The following is a 24347-nucleotide window of genomic DNA, read 5'->3' on the forward strand; positions in this document are numbered from 1 at the left end:
GTCTTTGGATCATTGGGTTTAGAGTTTTCAACAAATTTGGAAAAACTTGACCATTATTTTTGCATATATTTTCTTCTGTTCCTTCTGCTCCTCTGGGAACTCAAATCACATGTATATTAGTTTACTTGAAAATTTTCCATGGTTAAATTGCTTTATTTACTTATTTTTCTTTTCTATCTGTGTCTGTTGTTGTTTGTTTTGGTTTGGTTTGGTGTTTGCCAATTGACACGGGCTGAGAGAGAGCCTTTTATTACTTTGATGTACAGAAAATTCAACAGCGTTCACTTAGCTCAGTTTGGCGGTCAGTTCTTTAGCCTTTGCCTTTTCCAACTTGGCAATGCGAGCCGCCGACTTTGGACCCAGGACATTGCCTCCCCAGTGGCGGCGGATCTCATCGTGTCTGTCATTATAATTGGACCTGATGGCTTCCCCAGCTTAGCCAGAGCTCCTCTGTCTTCTGAGTTAACCTGTGTGAAGGTGACAGTGGTGCAGGTCATCCTGTGGACCAGGTGCCCCAGGCTGGCCTTCTGCTTGATGATACATTAGGGAACCTCCATCTTATGACACAGGGCAGGCAGAAAGACAACCAGCTCAATAGGATCCACATCATGTGCAATCACTACCAGTTGAGCCTTCTTGTTTTCCACCAAGGTGGTGACAGAATTAACCCCAGCTCGAAGGACAGGTGGCCTTTTAATGGGGACATTCCCTTTGCCGGCAGCTTGTAAGTCTGGGCCAGCAATCTCTGCTTCTTTCCTTGCTTGGTCTCCGGTCTGTATTTGTGGGCCAGCTTTAGCAGTTGAATAGCTGTTTGGTGGTCCAAGGTCTGGGTGAACTGGTTAATCACAGGAAGCCCTTTCAGACGTACAGAGAATAACCTCTTGCCGCTGCAGCTGGATGTAGTAGGGCCATTTGACAAACTGCATGAGGTCTCTTTTGGGCTGGATGTCCTGTCCAATGACAAAATTCTCGGGCTTTTTCTCAAACAAGGGATTGACTACCTTCTAGGCCTCCTGCTTCTTCACAATAGCAGGGGTCGGGGCCACCTTCTTCCCCTTGGCCTTCTTTCCTTTTGGCATCTTGGATAGCTGGAGGAGAGAGAAAGGGGATCTGTGTTTTATTTAGGATAATTTCCATTGTTTGTATGTGTGTGTATGTTCACTAATCTTTTATTTTGTGGTTTCTAGTATTTCAAAAAAAAAAAGTACTCAATGACTTTTTAATTTCATACATTGTAATTTTCCTTCTAGAAGTTCAGTTTGGGTCTTTTAAAGAAATCTTATATGCGTGGGGCCCCTGGGTATCTCAGTCGGTTAAGCCTCCCACTCTTGACTTCAGCTCAGGTCATGATCTCATGGTTCGTGGGTTTGAGCCCTGGATTGAACTCTGTGCTGGTTGTCTCTCTCAAAATAAATAAATAAATTTAAAAGGAGAAATCTTACATGTTTCTACTTAACTTTTTGAACACTTGAAGTACAGTGTTAATCTGTCTTAGTTCTGGGTCAGTTGCAATTGATTGACATATCTTTTCATTATAGTCCTTTTTTCCTGTTTCTTTGTAGATCTGCTGATTTTTGGTTATGTCAGACATTGTGAATATTAGTTTGTTAGGTATTGTCTATATCTGAATTTATAGAAATCTTCTTGAGATTTGTTCTAAGATACAGTTAATTCACTTGGAAACAGTTTGATCCTTTCAAGTCCTATTTTTAAGATTTCTTAGTTGGGATTGATGCAGTGCTCAGCCTGGGGCTAATTAATTCCTGCACTGTACACAATGACCCATAAATCTTGAGGTTTTCTAGCCTAGTCGGTGGGAACAGGCACTAACTGTGTGAGTGCCCAGAACTGTTACCTTTAATTTTTCAGGTAGTTCTTTCCTTGGCCTCAGATGATTTCCTCACATACTTGCACTATATTAGCACTAAGCTGAATCCTCAAGGGAAACCCTTTGAAGATCTTTTGAGTTTTCTCTTTTTGTAGTATTCCTTTCTATTATTCTGTCCTGTGAATTCTAACTGCCTTGGTATCCCTAGACTCTTAGTTGTCTCCTTAACTTAGGGAGTCTGCTAGATTTCACCTGGATTACTTCCCTGCACCATGGCCTGAGAACTCTCTGAATGCAGTAAGCTGGGGCAGTTATCGGACTCATCTTTTGTTTCCCTCTTTCATATATTAGTGTCCATCATTGCTTGACCCCCAGTATCTTACAAACCATTGTTTCATTCAAACTGCTGTCTTCTTTTTTTTTTAGAATAAATCTGTTTTCTATCACTCCACCCTGGCTAGCAGCACAAATATTGTGTCACTTGATTCTGATTTGTATGTTATCTATGTGATCAGTAAAGAAAATGGCATCGTGGACAAATAAGGGAGATAATATGACATTTAGGAAAAAGAAAGCTTTAAGAAAATTCCAAATAAAATGAGAAAATAAATTTGACCCATTTGTTTTTTAACCAAATACTTATGAAAGTACCAAAAATGCTTTGCTTTCTTATGCTATTACAATAAATTAAGTGAATTGAAGATGATAGAAGTAGAAAGTGAAATAATAGGATAAAAAGAGTCAATTAAAAGATCACAGTATAGAAACAAATCTACGTAAACTGGGAAGTGAAATTTGGGGTTGCGATGGGGAAGTTTGAGAGAGGGATTATATTTTAAATATTTTTTGTTCTTTTATGTAGGAAACATAAGTACAGATGCCACCATGAGATTGTCAGTATTTAGGGAGATGTTCTGAGTCAGCACAAGGGGAGAGGGAAGCAAAGATTCTCAACGACGAGTAGATATCAATAAGCAATAAGGGTCTTTTGTGCCCCATCACTCAAAATTGTTAAACCCAATTACATATAGGAATATTTAGTACCTTCTGATTATATTGGAGCCTCACAACTGTATGTCCTCTGTGTCATTGTATATTAAACTCTTGGTAGGTTTTTAAAAATATTTGGAACAAAGTGAGAATGAGAAGAAACCTGCTGTGAGGGATGTGGCTGCTCCTTCCTGAAGGAGGCACTTAGGGATGCCTTCTATCCTTGGGAGACATTGGTAGAAGGTGGTGACCTCTCCTACCTCTCAACCTTTCCTTTATTCTCAGCTGAGAGAGAGGGCGAGTGTTAACTCCTGAATCCACGAGGCACCATCCCATACTGCTGTGGAGAAATAGAGAGATCACTCTGTCAAGAATAGAAATTAAAGTAGCTCTATGAAGGCACTAGAAAAACATGTATTTTCAAGAGGCTGGTAGGTGTTTGAGAAAATCTAGACAGGCAGTTTTAGAGGACTTTTCACATTTAAAATCGTTTCAGTTTGACTAACAACAGTAATAACCTCATTAGTGTTTGATGAAGTAACCCTCTTTTTGCTTGTTCTTCAAGTTTTACCAAATGTTGTTTATTATGTTTAAATCCCTGGTTTGAATTAATTTTTAAGGTTTCCTATGTAACAAGGTCTAGTATTTTCTTGAGAAAAATGTGGGTTGTATTCTTCTTGAGCATATGGATGGTCTCTGCCTTTTTTTTTTTTTTAAGTTTATTTATCTATTTTGAGAGAGAGCATGTGAGCAAGGGAAGGGTAGAGGGAGAGGGAGAGAGAGATTCCTGAGCAGGCTCCACACTGTCAGTGCAGAGCCCAATGTGGGGCTCGAACCCACAAACTGTGAGATCATGAACTGAGCCGAAACCAAGAGTTAGACGCTTAACCAACTGAGCCACCCAGGCACCACAATATCTGCCTTTTTAAAAAATGTTTTATTTATTTTTGAGAGAGAGAGAGCATGAGTGGGGGAAAGGCAGAGAAAGAAGGGGACAGAGGATCTGAAGCAGGCTCCAAGCTGACAGCAGTGAGCCCGATGCAGGGCTGGAACTCAAGAACTGTCAATCTCTGCCTTTTTAATAACACCTAATCACACACTCTGTGGAAACTGAAATATGGAACAGCAGCTTATAACCTGTGTGTATCAAAAGGTAATGGTAAAATGCATTTCAGAGTCTGTAAGTATATAGTAAAATTTGACCCATGAAAAACTTTAATAAACTGGTTTTAACAGATTCAATTAAAAGTCACAAGAGAGAGAGAAAACACTTTACTTACCTCTTAAGGTACTCATTTATCCAGTCCTCAAACATTTCTTGAGAAGCTACTTGCTATCTGCCAGTCTTTGTTTTCTGTTCTCAAGAACCTTGAGTAAGCAGGTAGAGGATATTTTCTGTTCCACACTAGCAGCAGGATTTTCATAAAACTTTATTCTTTTTTTTATTCCATTTCAGAAAAATGAGTATGACCAGTTGGCAAGGATGTCTGCTTATACTTTGGTCCTAAGTGACTTAAAGAATTGTTTAAATGTATAGCTTTATGTTGCAACTTCTACAGAAGGTTGTTCATGAATATTAAGTCAGTAAAAGGCCATTTCAACCAAATTTTTATATTATTATTGTTTTTTATGTAATATTGGAGAGAACACACTTCTGTACTGCCTGTTCTTGTAATTCTGAACTTTCAGTTTTCCTTTTTAAGGTGGACACGTGACAGCAGAACCCCCACTCATATTGCCAAGCTGTATTGTAACCGTGACTATTTTGACTTTTCTCTTATCCTGGAAATTTGCAAGATTTGCTTGTGTTATGAAATTCAAGGCAAACCCTTTGGCTGTGCCTGTTGACTGAGCCAGACTTGACATTTGCTTCTGTTCAGCAAAAATACTTTAGCTGCCAAACTAATATCTCTGCACAGTAAGAAGTAAATATCATGGAAATGAAATAAATACCTCTCAAATGATTTTTAAAATGTGAACATAGAAAATGGAAACTCATCTCTTTTGAGGTAATCAGAAAAGGTCAGCCATCAAGTTGCTTTCCAGTTCTTGGAGGAAAACACCCACTTGGAACATAGGTGATAAAGGGAGTGTGGTAAGGGGCTGCCTGCCAGGTTCACTTCCATTGTGTGGCGCCCCGTCGTCACCTTTCCTCCACGTGGTGTCCCATTCCCAATGCAGGGAATCGGTTCTTGAGATGTCACACCTTGACACAACTAATTATACTATGGTACAGTGTTTGGAAAACAAATTACCCTTTGTCATTTCATATTACGTGAGTTTCTGTGCCCTTGGCTGCCTATTTTCTTTCTTTCTATGGATGCAGCATTTTCTCATCTGACTCTCATTTGGTGGCTTCCAGGGCCATAATTTCTGTTTTGTCTTCTTTTCTGAGCTTTGGTCTTATATCTCGTACAATGGGATAACCCTTCACCAGAAACTCATCCACTGAGGTACTCATTTTTTACCCCAAGGCATATCTTTCTGTGGATTCCTCTGTCTTCCAGTTACACCATTCACTTTTCTTCCCATAAGGCATGAGGCCTTGAAATAATCACCAGTCTGCTCCTTTTCCTTCACCCTCCATACCAAGTAAACTGCTAAGGTCTACCTTCATTTCTTTTCTAGAGTCACCAAAGTATGGCATATCCTTTCTGTTCCCTGTGCCATAACTACTGAGTGCTTTCTTATCACCTTGGACCAAGTCTCCACATTTCTTAGACTGCCGGTCACAAATCCAATAACCATGTCTCTGGCTGCCTCCTTTGAATTAATGCTTTGCCTGGATTTTCTCTTTGGTTACTGAACCCACCCACCCTCTGCTTGTAGATCCTTTTGCGGTTCCCCCACACTCAGGTTGTAAGGTCCCACACACAGCCTCTGGTTGCTCACTTGTCAAAAAGAGATTTGATACCATTCTTTACATGGTTGCTATGCTAACAAGTTTGAAATGTTTCTTTGCAGTGGTCAGTTTCTTACTCAGTAACTTTCAGTAATTTCCCATTATCTACAGCATGAAGTTCAAGTTCTTTAGCCCAAGATTTTAAGCCCTCCAAGAATAATCTGCTCACAGTGTACCTCTCAAAACTTAATCTTCCATTGCTCTTCAGCTTAAAACTTTTTTTTTTTTTCCTGAAAACTTGATCTGTCAGGTATGAAATGTGAATTTGGTCTCCAGATCTTTTTGCACAAGACTGCCTCCCTAGGTTACCCTCGTCATTCCTTTCTACCTGAGTAGACTCACCTGTCTTATCCTTCAAGACTCACATCAGGCCTTCAGTCTCAGTGAAACTTTATTTATTGAAGCACATGGTAATCTGCCCATTATACTCTCCTGTCCCACTTACTGTGTGGATCACTTATGTTGGCTTTTATTATTTGCTACTTTTCATTCTTATTTGCCTTTTGATGTATATGTTTGATCTCTTTATTCTGCTCATAATGTTAGGATCTGGGAGAGTGTCATGTTTCAAAAATTGTGGTTGCTGATAATGATGTTGGCTGAAGTGGTTCCTTTGCCAGTTGTCAAAGACACTGTGCATACCCACATAAGACGTTTGGACAAGAAGGAAAATGGAACCATTCCCATTCTTGCTGTCTTAGGAAATCTTCTTTGAGAAGCCTCAAGGAATTTTAGAAGCAGCACTAGAAACATTCTTTGGCGGCACCATTAATGTTTCATGGGATGAAATATTCACATGCAAATATGCAGGAATAAAACCCAGCAGGATTGAGTCTGGGTCCAGTGAAGACATTCTTTTATTCCTTAGCCTTGACCTACTTTGGCATCTGGCTGAATAACTCCTTGTCTCTGAGAATATCTGTTCTGGGTTTTATCTGCATGAGTTCCAAGTCTCTTGGAGGCACCCCACCTTTATTTTTAAAGGCAATAGATAGTAGTTTCTTTGACAACTAGTGGGTGTTCTTTAGCACTCCACATGTAGGCCCAAAACAATGGCTGTCTCCATATTTTCAGGTTGCAGGTGCACTGGCTTTAGAAGCTGAAGTTCTGATGCTCGTGGCTTTGAAAAGAATGGAGACCTTTTCAGAACATAGGCACAAGACCAGGGTATCCCATTTTGGTAGATAATGCTTTGCTTTGCAAGTATTTTCTCTCTTTAGTATTAAAGAATGTTTAAAGTATTAAACACTTAAAAAATATCAGTGAAGTTTTTCTTCAACTGTCATCCACTTTTGAAACGGGAGCCACATAGTATATATTTATCCGAATTCCAATGGCAATGCGCATGTTTCTCATGCTGTTAATGATAGGACAGAATCCTTCTATTTGGGATATAACCATTATTTTCTTCACCTTTGGCAGACATCATAGACAATGCTTAGGTCACACTTGGGGTTTTCCTCTTTCTTGAATAACGGAATTTGTAAGCAGCTTAGCAAAGTCATGCTAACCTTACTGTGGTTGGATAGATATCAGTTGAACTCAAAGCAGAAAAAATAATGGGGGTCTGTCTCCACTCATTCAAGGGAGTAGTTTTCTTCTTGTGATTCGGAATGTCCAACCAAGGACAAATGGACAGAACCTGGGTACATTGGACTATGCTGTGGTGAACTGGAAACGTTTGCATCCTGAGCACCAGCCAGTGACCTTCTCAGACTTCAGATAGCTTCACTTTTTTATTCCTTGTCAAAATCTGATCTTTCTTTTCAGAAGAAACATTGCAACTTTCCTCAGCCAGCTTGTTAAGCCAAATTGACAGGATTAGTTGACAAGGAGGCTTCCAGGACTTTTAGTGGGAGTCCCACCCCAGCCCTGGGGAGATATGGGCCCTCTGTCATTCTAGGACCATGCCAAGTTAGCTTGTGAGGGATCGGGGTTCATTGCCCAGTGTCTCTGGCATCCTCTGCTTGACTCTTTAGTTTTTAGATATAGGAAAGACTTGCACTGGTCTCTTTGCCTGCCTCTTACCTCTTCTTCATCTTTGTTCATCTTTGCATCTGGCCCGTCTCATAGAGCTTTATAAACTTGGTCCAGGGACATCCTCTCCTCCCTTTTCAGTGGGACTAAGGCCTCATCCTCTAGGAATTGGCTATAGTCGGGGATCCCCAGGTGAATATGGTTAAATGGTGAAGTCTCTGTCCAGTATTTCTAACTCACTGGTACTCAGGCTTTAATGGGCATTGGAATCACTGGACTCTGCCCGCAGTGTTTCTGGTTCAGTAGTTTTCAGGTGGGGCCTGTGAATTTGCATTCTTACCTGTTCCCAAACGGTACTGCGGCTGCTGGTCAAGGACCACACTTTGGGAGCGCCTGCTCTAGGACTTCTGTTTGGGTTCCCTCTATATTTATTAAATGTGGTCACAGTGAATCCAAATATATGAAGCCTTATTGTACTTCTTAAGTGACACTGACTCGCTCTCTTATGATTATTTAGAACATGATACACATTTAATTCGGTGTATTTAAAATTCTATTAAAGCCTCTTATTTTAGAATAAACTACCAAGGTGAAAATACACAGTATAATTTAATAATAATGCCATGTCCACCTGGCATTTGACAATTAAAATCTCAGTTCACACTTCTGTAGGATGCCTTCTGCCTTTCCCCTTTTCTAGTCTTCTCTTCTTCCCACCTTTCCTTCCTCAAACATTGATTTAGTGCCTCCTCTGTACCTGACACTGAACTGAGGCCCAAGCTACAGAGATGAATCAGTAAGGGATAAATAAGCAAGCTTGCAGTCATATCAGACATGAAAAGAGGTGAATACAGTGGCCTGTACGAGGGGTGATAGCAGAAGTATCTGCTTGTACGTAGGTGAAAGCATGAGCTTTGCAGGAGGGGGAGTGGGATGGCAGCTAAGTGATCCCAGAGCCAGAACTGAGGAGCCAATATAGAATTTATAGCCTGATTAGAAGGAAAAGGAATTATAGTAACATTAGTGCTACATTGTTTTTTTTTCCCCCTCTCTTGCTAAGCAGTTTAATTTGTATCCTTGTATAAGAGAAATATGAATTGATAAGGCTTGAATAAAAATAAAAAATATATGATGCTCAAAGTTTGTACTTAAAGGAAATAACTACCGTGTACTTCATGTCTTAAACATTTTATAATTTTTTCAGCTGATAAAATTGTAGAAATGTTTTTCTACAAAAAGGGAAGTTGAAGAAGGCCTCGATCACAGAGTTGTATAAATGGATGGATTCTGGATCCTCTGACATGCAGGCCCCAGGACTGGTCTAGGAAATACTCAGAATGGAGGACTCAGAGAACACACCTAAGAGGAAGGTCTTTGCTGTGGAAGGGTGCCACCTACTGGCCAGTCTGTCTGAACCAGCTAGGACTGGGAACCATTGTATGGTGCTCACCTTGCAAACAGGATCCTTGGATTATGTCCCAATAATATAGGCCTCGCTGTGTCTCAGGAATCCTTTCTCATACTTATAAAATGATCACATGTGCTTGACCCTCTACTTATTAGGTTGTAAGAGTGTGCCTCAGTGAGGCGATGCTCATAAAGCATTAGGAAAAAAAATCAGAGGACAGGGTCTACAGAGAACAGTTTCTAAGAACATGGCCCTTAACTTGCTGTTTGACAGAGCCAAAGGCCTGGGTCTGTCACTTACTACCTTTGTGATTTTGAGCAAACGACTTACTATCGCTGAACCTTAATTTTTTAAAGTGTAAAATTGGAATAAGATGTAAAATTGTAATGAGGATATAATAAGATAATGCAGTGTTTATCTTCATTATAATTACACAGTTACTAAAGCAACAGCAGAATAGCCACAAAGTATAAAAGCATTTGCTATAAATGCAGCTGAATCAATGTGGAGACTGCAGGGAAAGACACAGTAATGTATCCATTACCCCATAAGAAGCATTATAAGCCGTTGCTTTAAAATTATAAATCATTTGAGACAAAATCACCCTCAAGGGAAAAGGACAAGTTCATTGATGTATCAACCAATCGGCACATGCGGAGAATCACTTCATCACAACTTAGCTTTTATTTATTCTTGTTGGCATGGGTTGAGTTGGGACCCTGGGTTTGCAAATACAGCATCAGAGAGGGACTGGTGGAAACTTTTTGATAGTTATTGAGAAAAGGAAACATTTTGTTTAGTGAGATAAGGTCACTCATGCAGACTAAATTTTGACAGCTGAGAAGTGTCATGGTGATAATGCTTTCAGTTAAAGGAAAAGCAAATAGGGTCTCCCAAGCAGCCAAAAGGATACGTGTGCCCATATAAAGACATTGGTGGGTGATTCTCATGCTTCATTGAAAGAGATCATCTTCAAATCTGCTGTCTTAAAGAATCTTTAATATAGAGCATTCATAAATCTGTCCTCTCTGGTTTTTTAAAACAAATACAAGCATTACCAGTCAAAAATAAATAAATTAAAAATAGAGATGCTTAAGCCAGGAGCTGCTTGCTATGTGCCAGGCACAGAAGTAAGTGCTTTGCAAGTATTAGCTTCATTCTGTCTTCACAACCACTCAGTGATGTGTACCCACTTTACAGATAAGAAACTTGAGGCTTAGTAGGGTTTGTCACTTGTTCAAAGCTTTCACCTACCATTCGGTTGATAAGTGACCAAGCATAGAATTCGAAGCTGTATTTGTTTCTGAATGAGTCCATGACTTGACCATTATGCCATACTGTCTTATCAGTTGGTTTTGATTTGCCATGGTGGATTATCAAATTACATGTCAGCCTCCTATTTCCAGTGCCTGCTGATGGTTACCCATCAAGATAGGCCTATGGCTTATATCCCATCAGCAAGAAACCCTAGAATCCCTGCCTGAAGCTGTAGGTACCTTTCAGTGGGAGTATGGAGATCTCTGGGCCTCACATAGATGCCCGTAGAAGTCTAGGATCCAGGGCGATCCCTTCATGCCAGGGGTGGCTTCATTTGAAAAGGTGGGGCTGTCATACCAGCATACATTTCTTTCCATATCTTTGCTCGTGTGATGCAGCCTGACCTCTCTCGACCTCAGAAAGATGCCCTGGGCTATGAAACAGCAGGAGGGGCATTGCCCCAAGCAGTCCTGGGGTGTCTATTCATGCTTGTTTTTTCAAGTGCTTGGAGAAAGACCTATTTCAGGAAAGAAAACATTCTTCTCTGACTTAAGATGTTAAACTAATACCTGAGTTTCTTACTTTGAAACTTTGAGCCTTTTACCTTGTTTGGCAACTTTGTTTCTAGTCTATTTTGTGTGTTTTCCACTAACTCTGTGTGAGGAGGCTGCACGGAGTTGTGGGAACCCAGCCTGACACTCTGCGGTGCAGACTTGTGAGTGAGTGAGGCTTGTGAGGCCCAGGCCTGTGTACAGCTACGACTATGGTCCTGGTTATGGGCACTTCAGAGATGGCCAAACAGGCTTGTTTTCTAACCGGCGTTTAGAGAACTTTGTGCACATCTACTCTGTACACATCTTTGGTATCACCTCAGTTGTTTGAGTAACTCCTAGAAAAGAAGAAAGACTTTTTTCCTAGAATGCTTGGGAGATTGTACAAGGAAATTTCCAGCTGTGACATGCATTTTTTAAATTTTATTATTGCTAGAAGTACTAAAAATACAATGAGTCTGTGCCATCTGCTAGTAATAATTAAAAACAATGATGTGAATAAAATGTGCTTCTACTGGCCATAGAGAACTAGGGAGTGTAACTAGGATTCCCTGTATGTGCTATTGAGCTATGCATTTATTTCAGTTTTCATTACCTGTCAGAGAGAAGCATACATACTCTATGCCTGGAAATTTTTAAGAAACACAGTAGAATATGTCCCATCCTAATATTAAGTCTGTTTGTTAAAAATAATGTTCCAGAAACTGTTTTAAGATATAAGTGTGGAAATTATGTACATATGTGCACATAATACATATGTAGTATATGCATCATATGTGTGTAGTATATATACGTTCCCATAACAATCCTAATAGCAAGTACTAGTAATATCTCCATTTTATAGATGACAAAACTGAGGTGCAGAGAGGTTAGGTACTTTGTTTAAGATCACACACACAGCTGGTAAGTGGGGGGGGGGGGGGCTAGAGTCTATGCGCTTAACCACCAGACTCTGCTGCCGCCATAATTTGGATGTTCCTGGGGGACTCAGAAGGCACTTCAGATTTCTGCAGTAACTCAGAAACCACCATTAAGAGCCCTAGGTAGGAGTTGGCTTGGTGGAAAAGGCACTGGACCAGGATTCAGGCCAACAGTACTTTAACCATGTATGAGTTCTATATACCTGGACATGTCTCTTACACTGCATTTCATTTTCCTCATCTATAAAATGGAGATGGTGATAACATCTTCCCATATGCCTCCTAGAGGTGTTGTGAGAACAGATGACGTGATAGATGTTAGAAACATCTGAAAACACTTGAAGCGTGACATAAATATTTAGAAATTGTTTTGCACATGGTCACAGTTGGGGAATTCCAAGCTAAAATCCTATCACTCTTAGCCCAGTGCCCTCTTGACCCACCTATGCTTTAGCAATGTGCCTTTACACAGATTCACATGCTGATCTGTGTTATTTCCTCTTCTGGAGAACTGAGAAGTGTTATACTCCCTCTTGGAATGTGCTCCTCTCGATGCTATCATAGCAAACATGTTACCCCATTAAGAAATCATCTTTCTTTTCTTCTGACTTGAGAATCACTGCTTTTCCTTTGTCTATCTCATGTAAGAGGCTAGGATCTTGTATTACCAATGAAAATTCCCTTTATTGATTTAAAACAAGCAAAATCAAAGGTGCTCAGAATGGAAGCGTCTCCTCTGAGCCAGACCAAGACCTTGTTTTACAGATAGAAAAACTGAGGGTCAGCATGAGGGACCTATCTGACATCACCAGAAAATTAGGGCCAACGTGGGCCAAGAAGCCAAGTGTCCCAGCATCCAGCCCAAGCCCCTTGCACTGAGAAACTGCAGGTTGGGGTTTGTGTTGATCCTGTGCGTTATTACTGATAGCTTTTCTGCAAAGAACACCTTCCCTCTTTTAAGTGTTTGTCCTTTGTTACTTACAGACGAAGACTGCACAGGCTGGGTGTGTCGAAGGTTACCCAGGTGGATTTTCTGCCCAGGGAAGTTGTGTCGTACTCCAAGGAGACCCAGACTCCTCTGGCTACACATCAGTCTGAAGGTAAATAAGCTATGTCTTTTGTTTGCTTTCCATATTATCTCTAGGAGAAATTGCCAGGGTGTCACATCCTTCTTGGTTTTATATCTTTACCACAACCGATCTTCATAAGACATAAACATGATGACGCACTGAAAGTCCAGATCTCCTTTGGCTCAGATTTTGACAGTTCTGGACAGGGAGCCTAGTGGTACTCCTCCAAAGGACCCATGAGCTTTAAAATGGATCACTGAGGTCACGCTTTGTCACAACTGTATGAGGAAGGACAAAATCATCACAGGATGACATTATAGAAACTTTTCTGAATTTTATCAGTAAAAACAATGTGTACATTAAGATTCATCATTTTCAGGAGTCAGCAAGTAGCAGAACACCACCTGTTCCTCAAAATAAAGTATTCTGAACTACAATCACAACCAGTCATTGGTGTCTATAGTCTTTGTGGCTACTTTCTTGCTGTTATGGTAGGATTGAGTAGCTGTGACACAGAACTTACATCTCATATAGCCAGAAATCTTTACTACAGTGTGGAACTTTGTAGAAAAACTTCGCTGACCCCTGATTGGCTTTGCCATTCAGATGACAACACACTAGAGTGCCTTACCATTTAAAACTTAAAATCTAAAATTTTAAAAAGTTTTCCATGCACACTCCACATAGGTGAATGGGAAGTGAATTCCATGCTTTCTTCATGCATACCAGAAAACGTCACGTGGAAAAGTCAGATGCAAATCCCAGTCATTAAAAAAAATACAGTAAGAGAAATTGAAGCTTATAAAATGCTCCCTAGAAATGAGACATTACACTCAAGCAGAAGAGATATATGTGTGTAAGAGTTGTTTACATTGTTGGAAAACAGCATGATTGGCATAGCTAGGCAAATTCTCTTTTTACTTTATGTTATTTTACTTTTTGGTGTGGTGAAGAGAATGTTAGAGTTTGGGTTTCATTGTCATCATGTAGTAAATACTGAACACAAGTCATGAGGATGGAAAATGATTTGAATGTCTTGCTTGCTTTACAGCGAATATATAAATTAGTGCAGTTGGGTTTGTGCAAGCTACAGAGATTTTCAATTTTGGTTCCAAACATGTAATGTCCAAAGCGAAGTGAAGTCTGATTCCTTGAAGTAGAGCATTGCCTACAGGTCTTCTGGAAACCTTTCCTGGGTAATACTGGGTGCTGCAGGGACAAGTCTTTGGTGACAGGGCCTCCATCTTTCAAATCTGAGAGTGAAATGAATTTTAGAAGCAAACAAGTAGCACCCTCTGGTGGTGGAATTTTAAACCAACCACTTAAACAACTTCAAGAACCTTCTATTAATGTGGCAGAAAATACAAAGTTAGAAAAGCTTTTTGGAGTTCACCTAGGCTATCCTTGGACCTCCAGGCAGATCAGAAAGATTATTAAAAAACAACCTCACCACCCAACCAAAACATTTGTTTGAGTTAATTTGCTGCCAGAGGTATTTGCAGGGCTGTAGCCTGAGGTATGTTTATTTAGCCCAAAATTTGACCCATAACATAAAGTTATACAACTGAAATCGGAGAAGGAGTGAATTATACTTTGAAAATGTGTAGACTTCAGATATTGGAAAGGGTACAGAAATATTTACAAGGGAAGATAAATTAAGGATGAAAAGGCATCAACTCTAAACTTTTAAACTGGAACACATCTAAAGGAAAAGCCTGGGCATTTGTTTTATTACTGCAAAGAGAGCTTGGGAGCCCTCATTATGCTGTGGTCCAAGCAGCAGGAAAGAAGGAATTTATTTCTCAGCTATTGGCAGAAGGTCTTCCTGTTTTGTTAACAAGATTCATAGAGGTTTTTTGTGGTGATGGGTGTTTCAATGGTTCAAATTCCACAATACAGATTTGAACTCAAAGCTAGCTACTGTAGCTCTAGACATTAAGCACTGCCCGATAGGTTTAGACTGGAAGAACTTTAGATTTGGGTTCAGCAAATTGTCCTCTTACCACAGATGATTCTTTGACCTTTGGCTGCCTGCAGTCGCCCAGCTGCCTGGCTGACAAAGGTGCCCACTGCTTGCCTTTTACCTGCTGGGTGAAGGGAGCTGGCAGAGGGGGAGCTTGGGGAAAGCAGCAGGCAGTTGCAGGGAGAATCGACCACATGGCAGGTTTGGGTTGGCTTCTGATTTGGGGCTTGAGCCATGGCAATGTTTTCATGACAACTGCAGCCATTCGGAAGTAGGAAACAATGAACTACTGAATTTTATGACACACTGAAGCTCTTGCATGGATAATATTTAAAACTGTGGTGTATCTAAGACCCATAGCATATTTTTACCCATAGTGTAGGAAAGAATACTATTTTTAAAGTCATTTTGGAACTATGGGAAACTCAACAATATTCAAACAAGTGAAATCAGAGCATTGATACATTCTATATCCAATGGAGTTCAAGTGCATTCAGTTTTTTACATGTTACCACTTTAAAATGAAGGGGAAGGTACTTTGCCTAAGCTTAAGCTTCTTTTCTCCACCAACATTCTCTTAACTTGTGATCATAATGGCCTGTTCTGAGAAACACTCCAGAGAGTGATTTAAACCAGGAAGATTGGGGAATGAAGTCCATGTGAATACTATTTTTTTTTTTTTCCAATTCAAAGTTAGGTCATTAGTTGCAGAGAAAAAGGCTGAGAATAGGAAACACTGATTTGGGGAGCAGGTTATTTCTACTCCCAAAACATTTTAAACACATGCCTTTTATTCCCAAGTAGTAAGAAAGGAAAAAAATTATGCATCCCTGCCAAACTACCTGTGCGTTGCCTGTTATTAATACTCTCTGGACCGACTGTGACTTCCTGAAATTAGTTAGGAAGCCGGTCTTCTGCATCCTTATTATAGTAGGTAAGTGACTGGCTCATGCTAGGTACCCAATAAATGCTGTTGAATGACAGAGGTGATGATGCCACAGACATATTGGAAACTCCTAAGTTCTATAATGACCTCTGGGAGAATGAGGATTTCTTAGCTTGCTGGTAATGTGTAAGCTGCTCTGGAAGGAGGAGGAAGAAACTTACACAACCTGTTGATAGTTTTGAGGTATTCTCTGATCTTCCTCTCCTCTTCATGATATCTTATAAGTGGGAACTTAATGGCTTCATGTTGGCTACTCACCTTCCTTTTACTTCCTCCCATGCCTTATTTCTTATACCCAAGAAAGGCCAACCTGCTTTCATTTTCCAAGGTGCCACACAGCCTCAGCCTCCATACACTCGCACCTACTGCCTCCCTGCCCGGAATGCCATCTCTCCTATTTGCCTTCCTTTGGGAAGTCAAAGGAAGAAGGGACGGTCAAAGGTCAGCTCCTTGGTAATTACACTTCCGGTAGGCATCCCTCCTACTGTGGGCACAGTGCATTTCTCCTTTATCGTGCTGCATTTAACAGTTATCTAAATGTCTGTCTGAAGCAGTCTGTGTGTCCTTCACTTCCATGCTGCACACAGTGCCTGGCACAAGGAAAGGGCTCAATGGACATCAATGGAAGAAATGGAGAATGACATGATACTGGAGGAATAAGAAAGAAGGAAGAGAAGGTATTCACTATCCTTCAGGGAGGAAGGAGGATGATCTATGCATTACGGCTACATTGGTTTATGGATTTTTAAAGGAAAAGTCATGAGAGTGAGATTGTGTGGTAAGGGGAGTTCAGTGTTGCCATTTCTGCCAGGCCACTAATTTCAATCCTGGGGCTGGTGCAAGCATTAACTGCCGATGAACATGGCACAGTTCTGAGAATTGAAGGAGAAAATCATGGGATGACCAGGATAGAGCAAAGCAGTCACCAAGTTTTTACTGTGCAGAGAGCAGAGACACTATTTAAATACTTTGATCTTGGAAGAGGTGTGCAGAAAAGTGGCTAAGGAAGGTTCTTTTTTCACATTTGTACTTTAAAAACATTTTTTTTCTTAACTGGTTGAAGAGCATTTCCACTTCGGCTTCCCATCCTCTTCAGCATACACTTAATACAGAAGCTATAAGTATGAGGGTTGTCTAGAGTAGTCTAGTCTATCATTGTCCAATAGAAACATAATGAGCCATTAATTTTAATAATGTTTTATTTAATCCAACATGTTAAAAATATTATCATTTTAATATGTAGTCAGTATAAAAATTATCAATGAGATATTGTAGATTCTTTTTCTGTATTAAGTCTTCAAAATCTGGCTTGTATTTTACACTTAGGACATATCCCAATTCAGACACTTAATTTTCATTGGAAATACTTGAATAGTAATTAGATTTCTTAAAATTTACAGTTGAAACAGCAGATTCATATGCCACAGTTGCCCCAAACATATTTAAAAGCTTTTCAGTAATAGAATCAAATACCAGTGTTTGAAGTTAAATAAAAGTAAAAATGCAGTTCTTCTGTTGCATTAGCCACATCTCAAGTACTCAGTAGCCACCCGGGGTTAATAGCTCCTTTATTGGAAAGCTCAAGTCTACCACAGACCAGCATTTCACAGAGTCAGAAGCTGAGACCTTCAAAGCCAGCCTGGTGTTCACTTCATCATGGATGGACAGAGACACTTGGGTGAGGAGACCTCCCTGACTTATAGAGAGCTCCCCCAGGAGCATGATGATGTCATAGATTCTCTTCCTTTTTATGAGATCAGCTATGTTGAAGCAGGTGTCAGATGATTGGACAGGAGCAAAGTTGTATGCCCAGGAGGGCAAGTCCACAAATAAGCTTCATTCTGCCATGATAGAGACAATTGTGGGCTCTCCTCTGGGTTCTCCCTTCATAGACCTCCCATAAACAATGGGGTTTTCATTGTTTCTGCTGTGTCTTCATGCTATACAAAGGACTGCTAAAGACCGTGTATGACCTCCTTGTTAGCTCTCTACACTTAATGCCCTTTTCCCTCTTCCTGCTCCCCTCTCTTTCTGTGTGAAGTGATTGGAGACAATGATCAAGATTTGAATTCTGAACTGCTTAAAGTTGAGTTCTAGATCTTCCTACACCTGGGGTATCTGGGTGACTCAGTCGGTTAAGCATCTGACCCTTGATTTCAGCTCAGGTCTTGATATCATTCATGAGTTTGAGTCCCGCATCAGGCTCTGTGCTGACAATGTGGAGCCTGCTTCAGATTCTGTGTCTCCTTCTCTCTCTCTGCCCTTCCCCCACTTGTGCTCTCTCTCTCTCTCTCTCTCAAAAACAAATAAACATTAAAAAAAAAGAATTGTTAAAGAAGTGAGGTTTTATGTTTTTGCAATACTGATGTGCCAAAAATTTAGTATGTTTCCTTTGGTTTTGTAAATTATTAGTTAATGAAAATGTTATAATAATAGAGAAAAACATTTTAACCCACAGAGCTTTACAAAATTACAAAGAAAACAATTCCCACTTATAAACATGTTTTGGTAGCATAGAAATACAACAGGATAATCGATTTTAAAAAACTCTCAAAAATATACATATTTCATTGGGTCAAAATTCTGTGGGGGAGGTGAGAAAAATAACAATGTAAAATGACTCTTAAAGAAGACTTTGTTGTAGTAATTTCAAATGGATGCTGGTGGATATCATATCACTTTGGTAATGGCTTCCACTGGGTGTATTTAAAAATGACTAGTGTGGGCACCTGGGTGGCTCAGTCAGTTAAGCATCTGACCCTTGATTTCAGCTCAGGTCATGATATCATTCATGAGTTTGAGTCCTGCATCAGGCTCTGTGCTGACAATGTGGAGCCTGCTTGGGATTCTGTCTCTCTCTCTTTCTGCCTCTCCCCTACTTGTGTACTTGCACTCTCCCTCTGTCTCTCAAAATAAGTAAACTTAAAAAAAATTTAAATCTCCCTACACCTTAGTGGCCCCAAGAGCGTAATTCTTTGTTACAAAATTGCCAAATAAAGTCATATTCCAGAGAATCAAAGTGGAAATATTTATTTGGAGCCTTAAATATGAAACCAGGCAGTTCTTAGGGTTATAATTTCTTAGTGGAAGCAAATCCTAAAACCTCTGAAGATAACATGGGAGACCACAGGCTTTGGGGTTATAGCCTTAGCTCAAGTTCTTCATCTGGTGATCACATTCTCTAAACATACTATTCAAAGAACAGCCAGGTATTTGGAGGTAACCCATGTTGGCATCTGGATGCAAATTAAAACTCCCTAGTGGAGATGACACACATTAATTTCATATTTAGTTTCAGTTCCATAGATAAGAATTGGTACTCTTCCAGAAGAATATTGACATCTGCCATGTTTTGCTTTCTTGAAATATGCCTGCTATTTCTCCTTTGACACTTAATTAAAGTTTTAATCTTCTTTCAGAGCTAACTGTAGAGGCTTCAGGCCCATTGTTAACAAAGTCAGTGGCTGAGGGATCCTCTCCTAGCATATTAGTTTTCTTTAGTAGTGTTAACCTCATATCATCTTGGCAAGTCTCTTGAAAGACAAAACCAAACCAAAACAAACAAACAAACAAACAAACAAACACAAAAAGATGGGCTACTTTAGGAACATAGACATTTTAGACATTATTTTTTAGATATTATTTACATTGAATAGACAAATTTTCTGGTTAAAAAAAAAAAAAAAGATAGTTGTTTTCCCTGTCTCTGAAACACCTTTTTAGCTGTTGGTCAGGAGAGCTTTGATGGCTTGGTTCTTGATTTAGATTGCACATTAAAATAAATACTGGCTTAGATGCTAGCCAGTCTTGATATCCCAAAGGAGAAGCTTCACGGTAAAAGTTAACTTACTATTTTACGCACCTAGTGATAGTGCCATAGATGGTACAGTCAAATAAATTAATTTATCCAAAATATTCTTTCCAATTAAAAACAGAAGCGTTTTTAACTAAGGAAACCAGAATGCAATAAAAAAACCAAAATGCAGAGCAAGCCTTGGTGCCGGTGCACACTGCCTTATTTCTTATACTTCTGTTATCTGTAGTTCTATACAAGGGGATGGGAATTGAGAAAAATGGCTCTAGAGCATCATGTAAACTTTAAGCTCAAAATGAGATTTTGTCGTGGTTACAATACCATACTGGAAAATAAACTGTTATATCTTAGGCAGATGGTCTAGTAACTTTCTGTTTAACCATCAGTTAGCTAACTAACTTAATTAATTAACTAACATAATATACTCTCTAGGTCAAGGGCTAATGTGCTGATGGAGTTCAGAAGTAAAAGATTTTGCATGAAATAAAAACATTATTCTTCTAAAGCTACTATGATGGATCCACCCCTTTAGTATTTCTTACAACCTTAAGGTATCCTAAAGGGCCTCTTCATAGCAGGAAGATGAATAATGAGGCTCAACTAAGGCTACAGGACTGGAAGCTCATGTTAAGTACACAAAAGCAGTTCTAAGATTTTTTTTTCTAATCTGACTCCAAGTCTTACACATTGTAGGTGGATGATCTAAGTAAATTTCACTGAAAAAATAACTAGTACCAAATTATAGACCAGATATCAAGTAAATATGTAATCTTAGATCACTAACTGCTTCTCCCAGGTCCATTTACAAACAGAGTCCCCTTGACCCTTCAGGGCATTCCTTCTCATAGGTCCTTATCCCTGGTCACAGACACATTAATTCTGTGTACCACTAGAGCCTACCACAGTGCTTAATATTTGGTATGGGAATGGATGGATGACCTCACTTTGCTCAAAGATTAATCACAACTGTCTGCCTTATGAACCAGACAATGGAAGAGATAAAAGAAAAATAGGTCAAAAGGTAAGAGGTGAGGGAAATGCTCCAGACTTCAGTTTCAACCGCTAGAAACTATGGTTAATTTGAGTAAGAAAGAGCTTGAATGGCAGGATATTCTGTAACTGACAGAATAAACATGAGGATTGAAAAAGTAGGCTCAGAGGACAGGCAGAAACCAAGAGAAGCTTGGTACTAGTTATTTTTTCAGTGAAAGCTTACTTTCCAGATCCTGCTGGGATGATGCTCTGTGTGGCAGGTGGGATGATCAAGGGCCATCGATACAGCCAGAGAGCTGGCTCAGCCCTGATATAAGATGGCGAAGATGCAAAAAGAAATGAGGTGGGTCTCCTCCGGTTGTCAAGCAAGGCTTAGTGTAGGATGTGGTTTGGGGCTATTCCCAAGCCTCGGTACTTTTCCCCAAGTTCAGTTTTCCATTATTTACTAATCACCCCTGTCACGTTCACATGAGCAACTTGGTGAGTCTGGCAACTCAAAGGGCTTTATTCAGGAGCCCACAAAATTTAAAACTTGCTTTTGATTTTTGGCAGACATTTATGCAGATGTTTATCACAACCAGAGAAATTCCCTGGGTCTATGCCTTGAGCTAAAATATAGAGATTTGAGTTTGTCATCTCTTTTTTAAGCTGTCCAGTTTCATTAGAAGCATCCACCTCAACCTGATGTCTTTAAATTATTCCTGCCATTCACACTGTTCAGTGGCAGTGACACTTTGATCCCTTAAATCCTTCTTTTCAATGGACACTTCATTAAAGATCACCACAGGAGAAAAATTATCCAGCTATTTGTTATGGCTGACAGGTTCTCATTCCCAAACTCTGAGTTTTCATTTTCTTTAGCCCCTATTAGGGCAAATAACCAACACCAATTCCCTGAGTGATTCTCTTCTGATACTAATATCTGTTCCAGTCTGGGTTCATGGTTGCCAATAATAAAAATTAGCTCTGGTTAACCTAAACAGAACAAGGATTTGTTGGAAAGATAGGAGATACTTGATAGAATTGGTGAATTAGAATTAGGTCAGGAATGGAAAGAAGCAAGGCAGCCCTAACCTCTAATGTTACTGTATTTGAAATAAGACTTTTAGGATGTAATTAAGGCTAAATGAGGTCATCAGGATAGATTCCTAATCCAATAGGATTGATGGCCTTAGAAGAGGAGGAACAAAGAGATCTGTCTCTTTCTGTTACCATGTGCACACACAGAGGAAAGGCCATGTGAGGACACAGTGAGGAGGCGTCTGCAAGCCAGGAAGGGAGATCTGACAAACTGAATCGCCTAGTAACTTGATCTTAGACTTCCCAGCCTCCAGAACTGTGAGAAAATAAATTTCTGTTGTTTCAGCCACTCAGTCTATGGTATTTTGTGATGGCAGCCCACACTGATGGAGACAGCAGCTCTCAAGGTCATGCCACTGATGTCCGTTCAGGCTGGTAAGACCTGAGCATCCTGGACTTCCTGTTATTGGACACTCACAGTTATGCTCAGAATTTAATCTCTGTAGTCACTGTTGCATTGAAAACCTGTACTTTTCTATGAACCTTGACAATAGTCCCTTGAGGTTTAAAGAGCGGTATGGAAGTCCACTTAGCTAGACCTCGGTTACATGCCCTGCATTACTATGAGGGGCCAGGCAGAGGAATAACTCCCCTAGCCCCACTTCCATAATGCTAAGGGAAGCTCTGACTCTAATTTGATCTGTTTTGGTATACTCCCTTCCAAAAAATGTTTGGATGCTGGGCAGCCAAAAATATGTATTTAAAAAATGCCTACTCTGATCTGAAAAGAAAAAAGGGGAGGATAAAAAATTATATTTATTATGTGCCCAGCAAGTTCATATACTTGCAGTGTTGCTATAGAATTTACCCATCTTATAAATCAGAAGTGCAAAGAGAATGGAGCCCTTTCATTTCGTCTGCAGCTATCTATAATACTACTGGCTGTCAAAGGAAAATGGAGAAAATGTATGAAATGAACGTTAGTGCGGTCTCTTATTTTTTAATCAGCGTCATTGGCATGTGCTGTTAAAACTGGGTGGAAACGCTCAAATGTCACTCCCACTTTCTTCCTAAGAAAGTGGCAAGTGTAGAGGAGATAGAGGTGAGGTTTACATGATCTCATGGTCTTGGTGGAGTGGGAGGGATGACAGGGACTCTGGCCTCTTGCCAGTCCTTGACAGTAAGCTGGCTTACATCTGCTGTTCTTTGATATGATGTTCTTTGACCACCTGGGCACCGGCAGCCAGTGCTACAGCATGTGGCTGGTGGACTAGCTTCTGTCCCTCTGCCTTGGCAATGTTCCTAGGAGTTCCTTCTTGATAATTCGATTTTCTCTCAGCTTTCACTGTCTCCAGACCTTGAGTCAATGCCCTGTCCTCTATCCAGCCCCTGGTCTAGAAGTCAATCCCCAGCCCAAGCCACATAGTCTCTTTATTTACAACAGGAGACCCTCATGGCAGAGTGGTCCTCGATTCAGTGTCCATACCTCAGAGGATCTGATGGAGGCTCAGCAGCACTCATCAGTTCTTCTGTTTTATCTTGCCGACCACCCGTAATGCTGGGGTGCCTTGTGGCAAATGAGACCTGCTGCATAATGGTCTCCTTCTAGATTCCCAAACAGGACAAGGGTCCCTGTGCTTCTCTCTTTTCAGTTTATTTAACATCACACCCTTCCCGATGCTTCTCTCCAGAAAGTGGAAGGTGGAAGTCCAGATATGTCTAAAAATGTCTCCCTTCTTCTTCTTCTTCTTCTTCTTCTTCTTCTTCTTCTTCTTCTTCTTCTTCTTCCTCCTCCTTCCCTTCCCACTTACCTAGAAATAAACTCCTGTGTTTAACTTCCCCCATAGATTGGGGGAAGGTGTGCATGGAAGGAATGATCTTTACAGTTTCTGATATTCTAACTGGTAAGGAAAAGGAATTTGGAATATTCTTTCTCCTTCAATTAAACCTAACTCTGTTTTGAGAAGGGAACTGAATCTTGCCTGAGCTGCTTTATTTCCATTCTTTTGTATCAAATTCTCATCTCTCTTCTAGCAAATGAGTGCCCTAGGTAGACTAGAGTGAAGATCATTATGTTCAGAAAGACAAATAGAAAAGCACATTAATACTCTTCAAATATAAGTCCCACTGCATGCCAAAATGAAGAGGATGTTTCTGTTCATTGCTCTTCATCAATAATAGATTCAAGAAATACCAGGATTAAAGAAAATAACAGGGTATAATAAACCTTTTTATTTCCGGCAGAATAACAATTGCTATATTGACTAACTCAAGAAGTATAGGGGCGCCTGGGTGGCGCAGTCGGTTAAGCGTCCGACTTCAGCCAGGTCACGATCTCGCGGTCCGTGGGTTCGAGCCCCGCGTCGGGCTCTGGGCTGACGGCTCAGAGCCTGGAGCCTGCTTCCGATTCTGTGTCTCCCTCTCTCTCTGCCCCTCCCCCGGTCATGCTCTGTCTCTCTCTGTCCCAAAAATAAATAAACGTTGAAAAAAAAAAATTAAAAAAAAAAAAGAAGTATATAAAGGTTTCACTTCCAGCATGGCAACATGGGGAGCTTTGTGGATTTGCTTCCCAGTAAAACTAGTGAGCATTATTAAAACACACACACACACACACACACACACACACACACACACAGAGAGAGAACAAAAAACAAAAACAACACCTATTTAAAGTCTCTGGAAATGATCCCAAGGGCATACAGAAAATG

General features: G+C 40.2%; 1 protein-coding gene and 1 pseudogene across 2 annotated transcripts in view; one reads left to right on the forward strand and one right to left on the reverse strand.

Annotated features, from left to right (window-relative positions):
* Positions 1–24347, forward strand: part of DYNC1I1 (dynein cytoplasmic 1 intermediate chain 1) — a 313529-nt gene that overhangs the window by 62027 nt on the left and 227155 nt on the right. For both annotated transcript variants that reach the window (XM_030307990.1, XM_030307991.1), the window contains one exon: positions 12818–12933. In XM_030307990.1, the coding sequence (XP_030163850.1) occupies positions 12818–12933 (116 nt within the window). The remainder of the gene's footprint in view (positions 1–12817; positions 12934–24347) is intronic.
* Positions 249–1106, reverse strand: LOC115508924 (annotated as a pseudogene).

Source organism: Lynx canadensis, chromosome A2 (assembly GCF_007474595.2).
Source record: "Lynx canadensis isolate LIC74 chromosome A2, mLynCan4.pri.v2, whole genome shotgun sequence".
NCBI classification, from domain to species: domain Eukaryota; kingdom Metazoa; phylum Chordata; class Mammalia; order Carnivora; family Felidae; genus Lynx; species Lynx canadensis.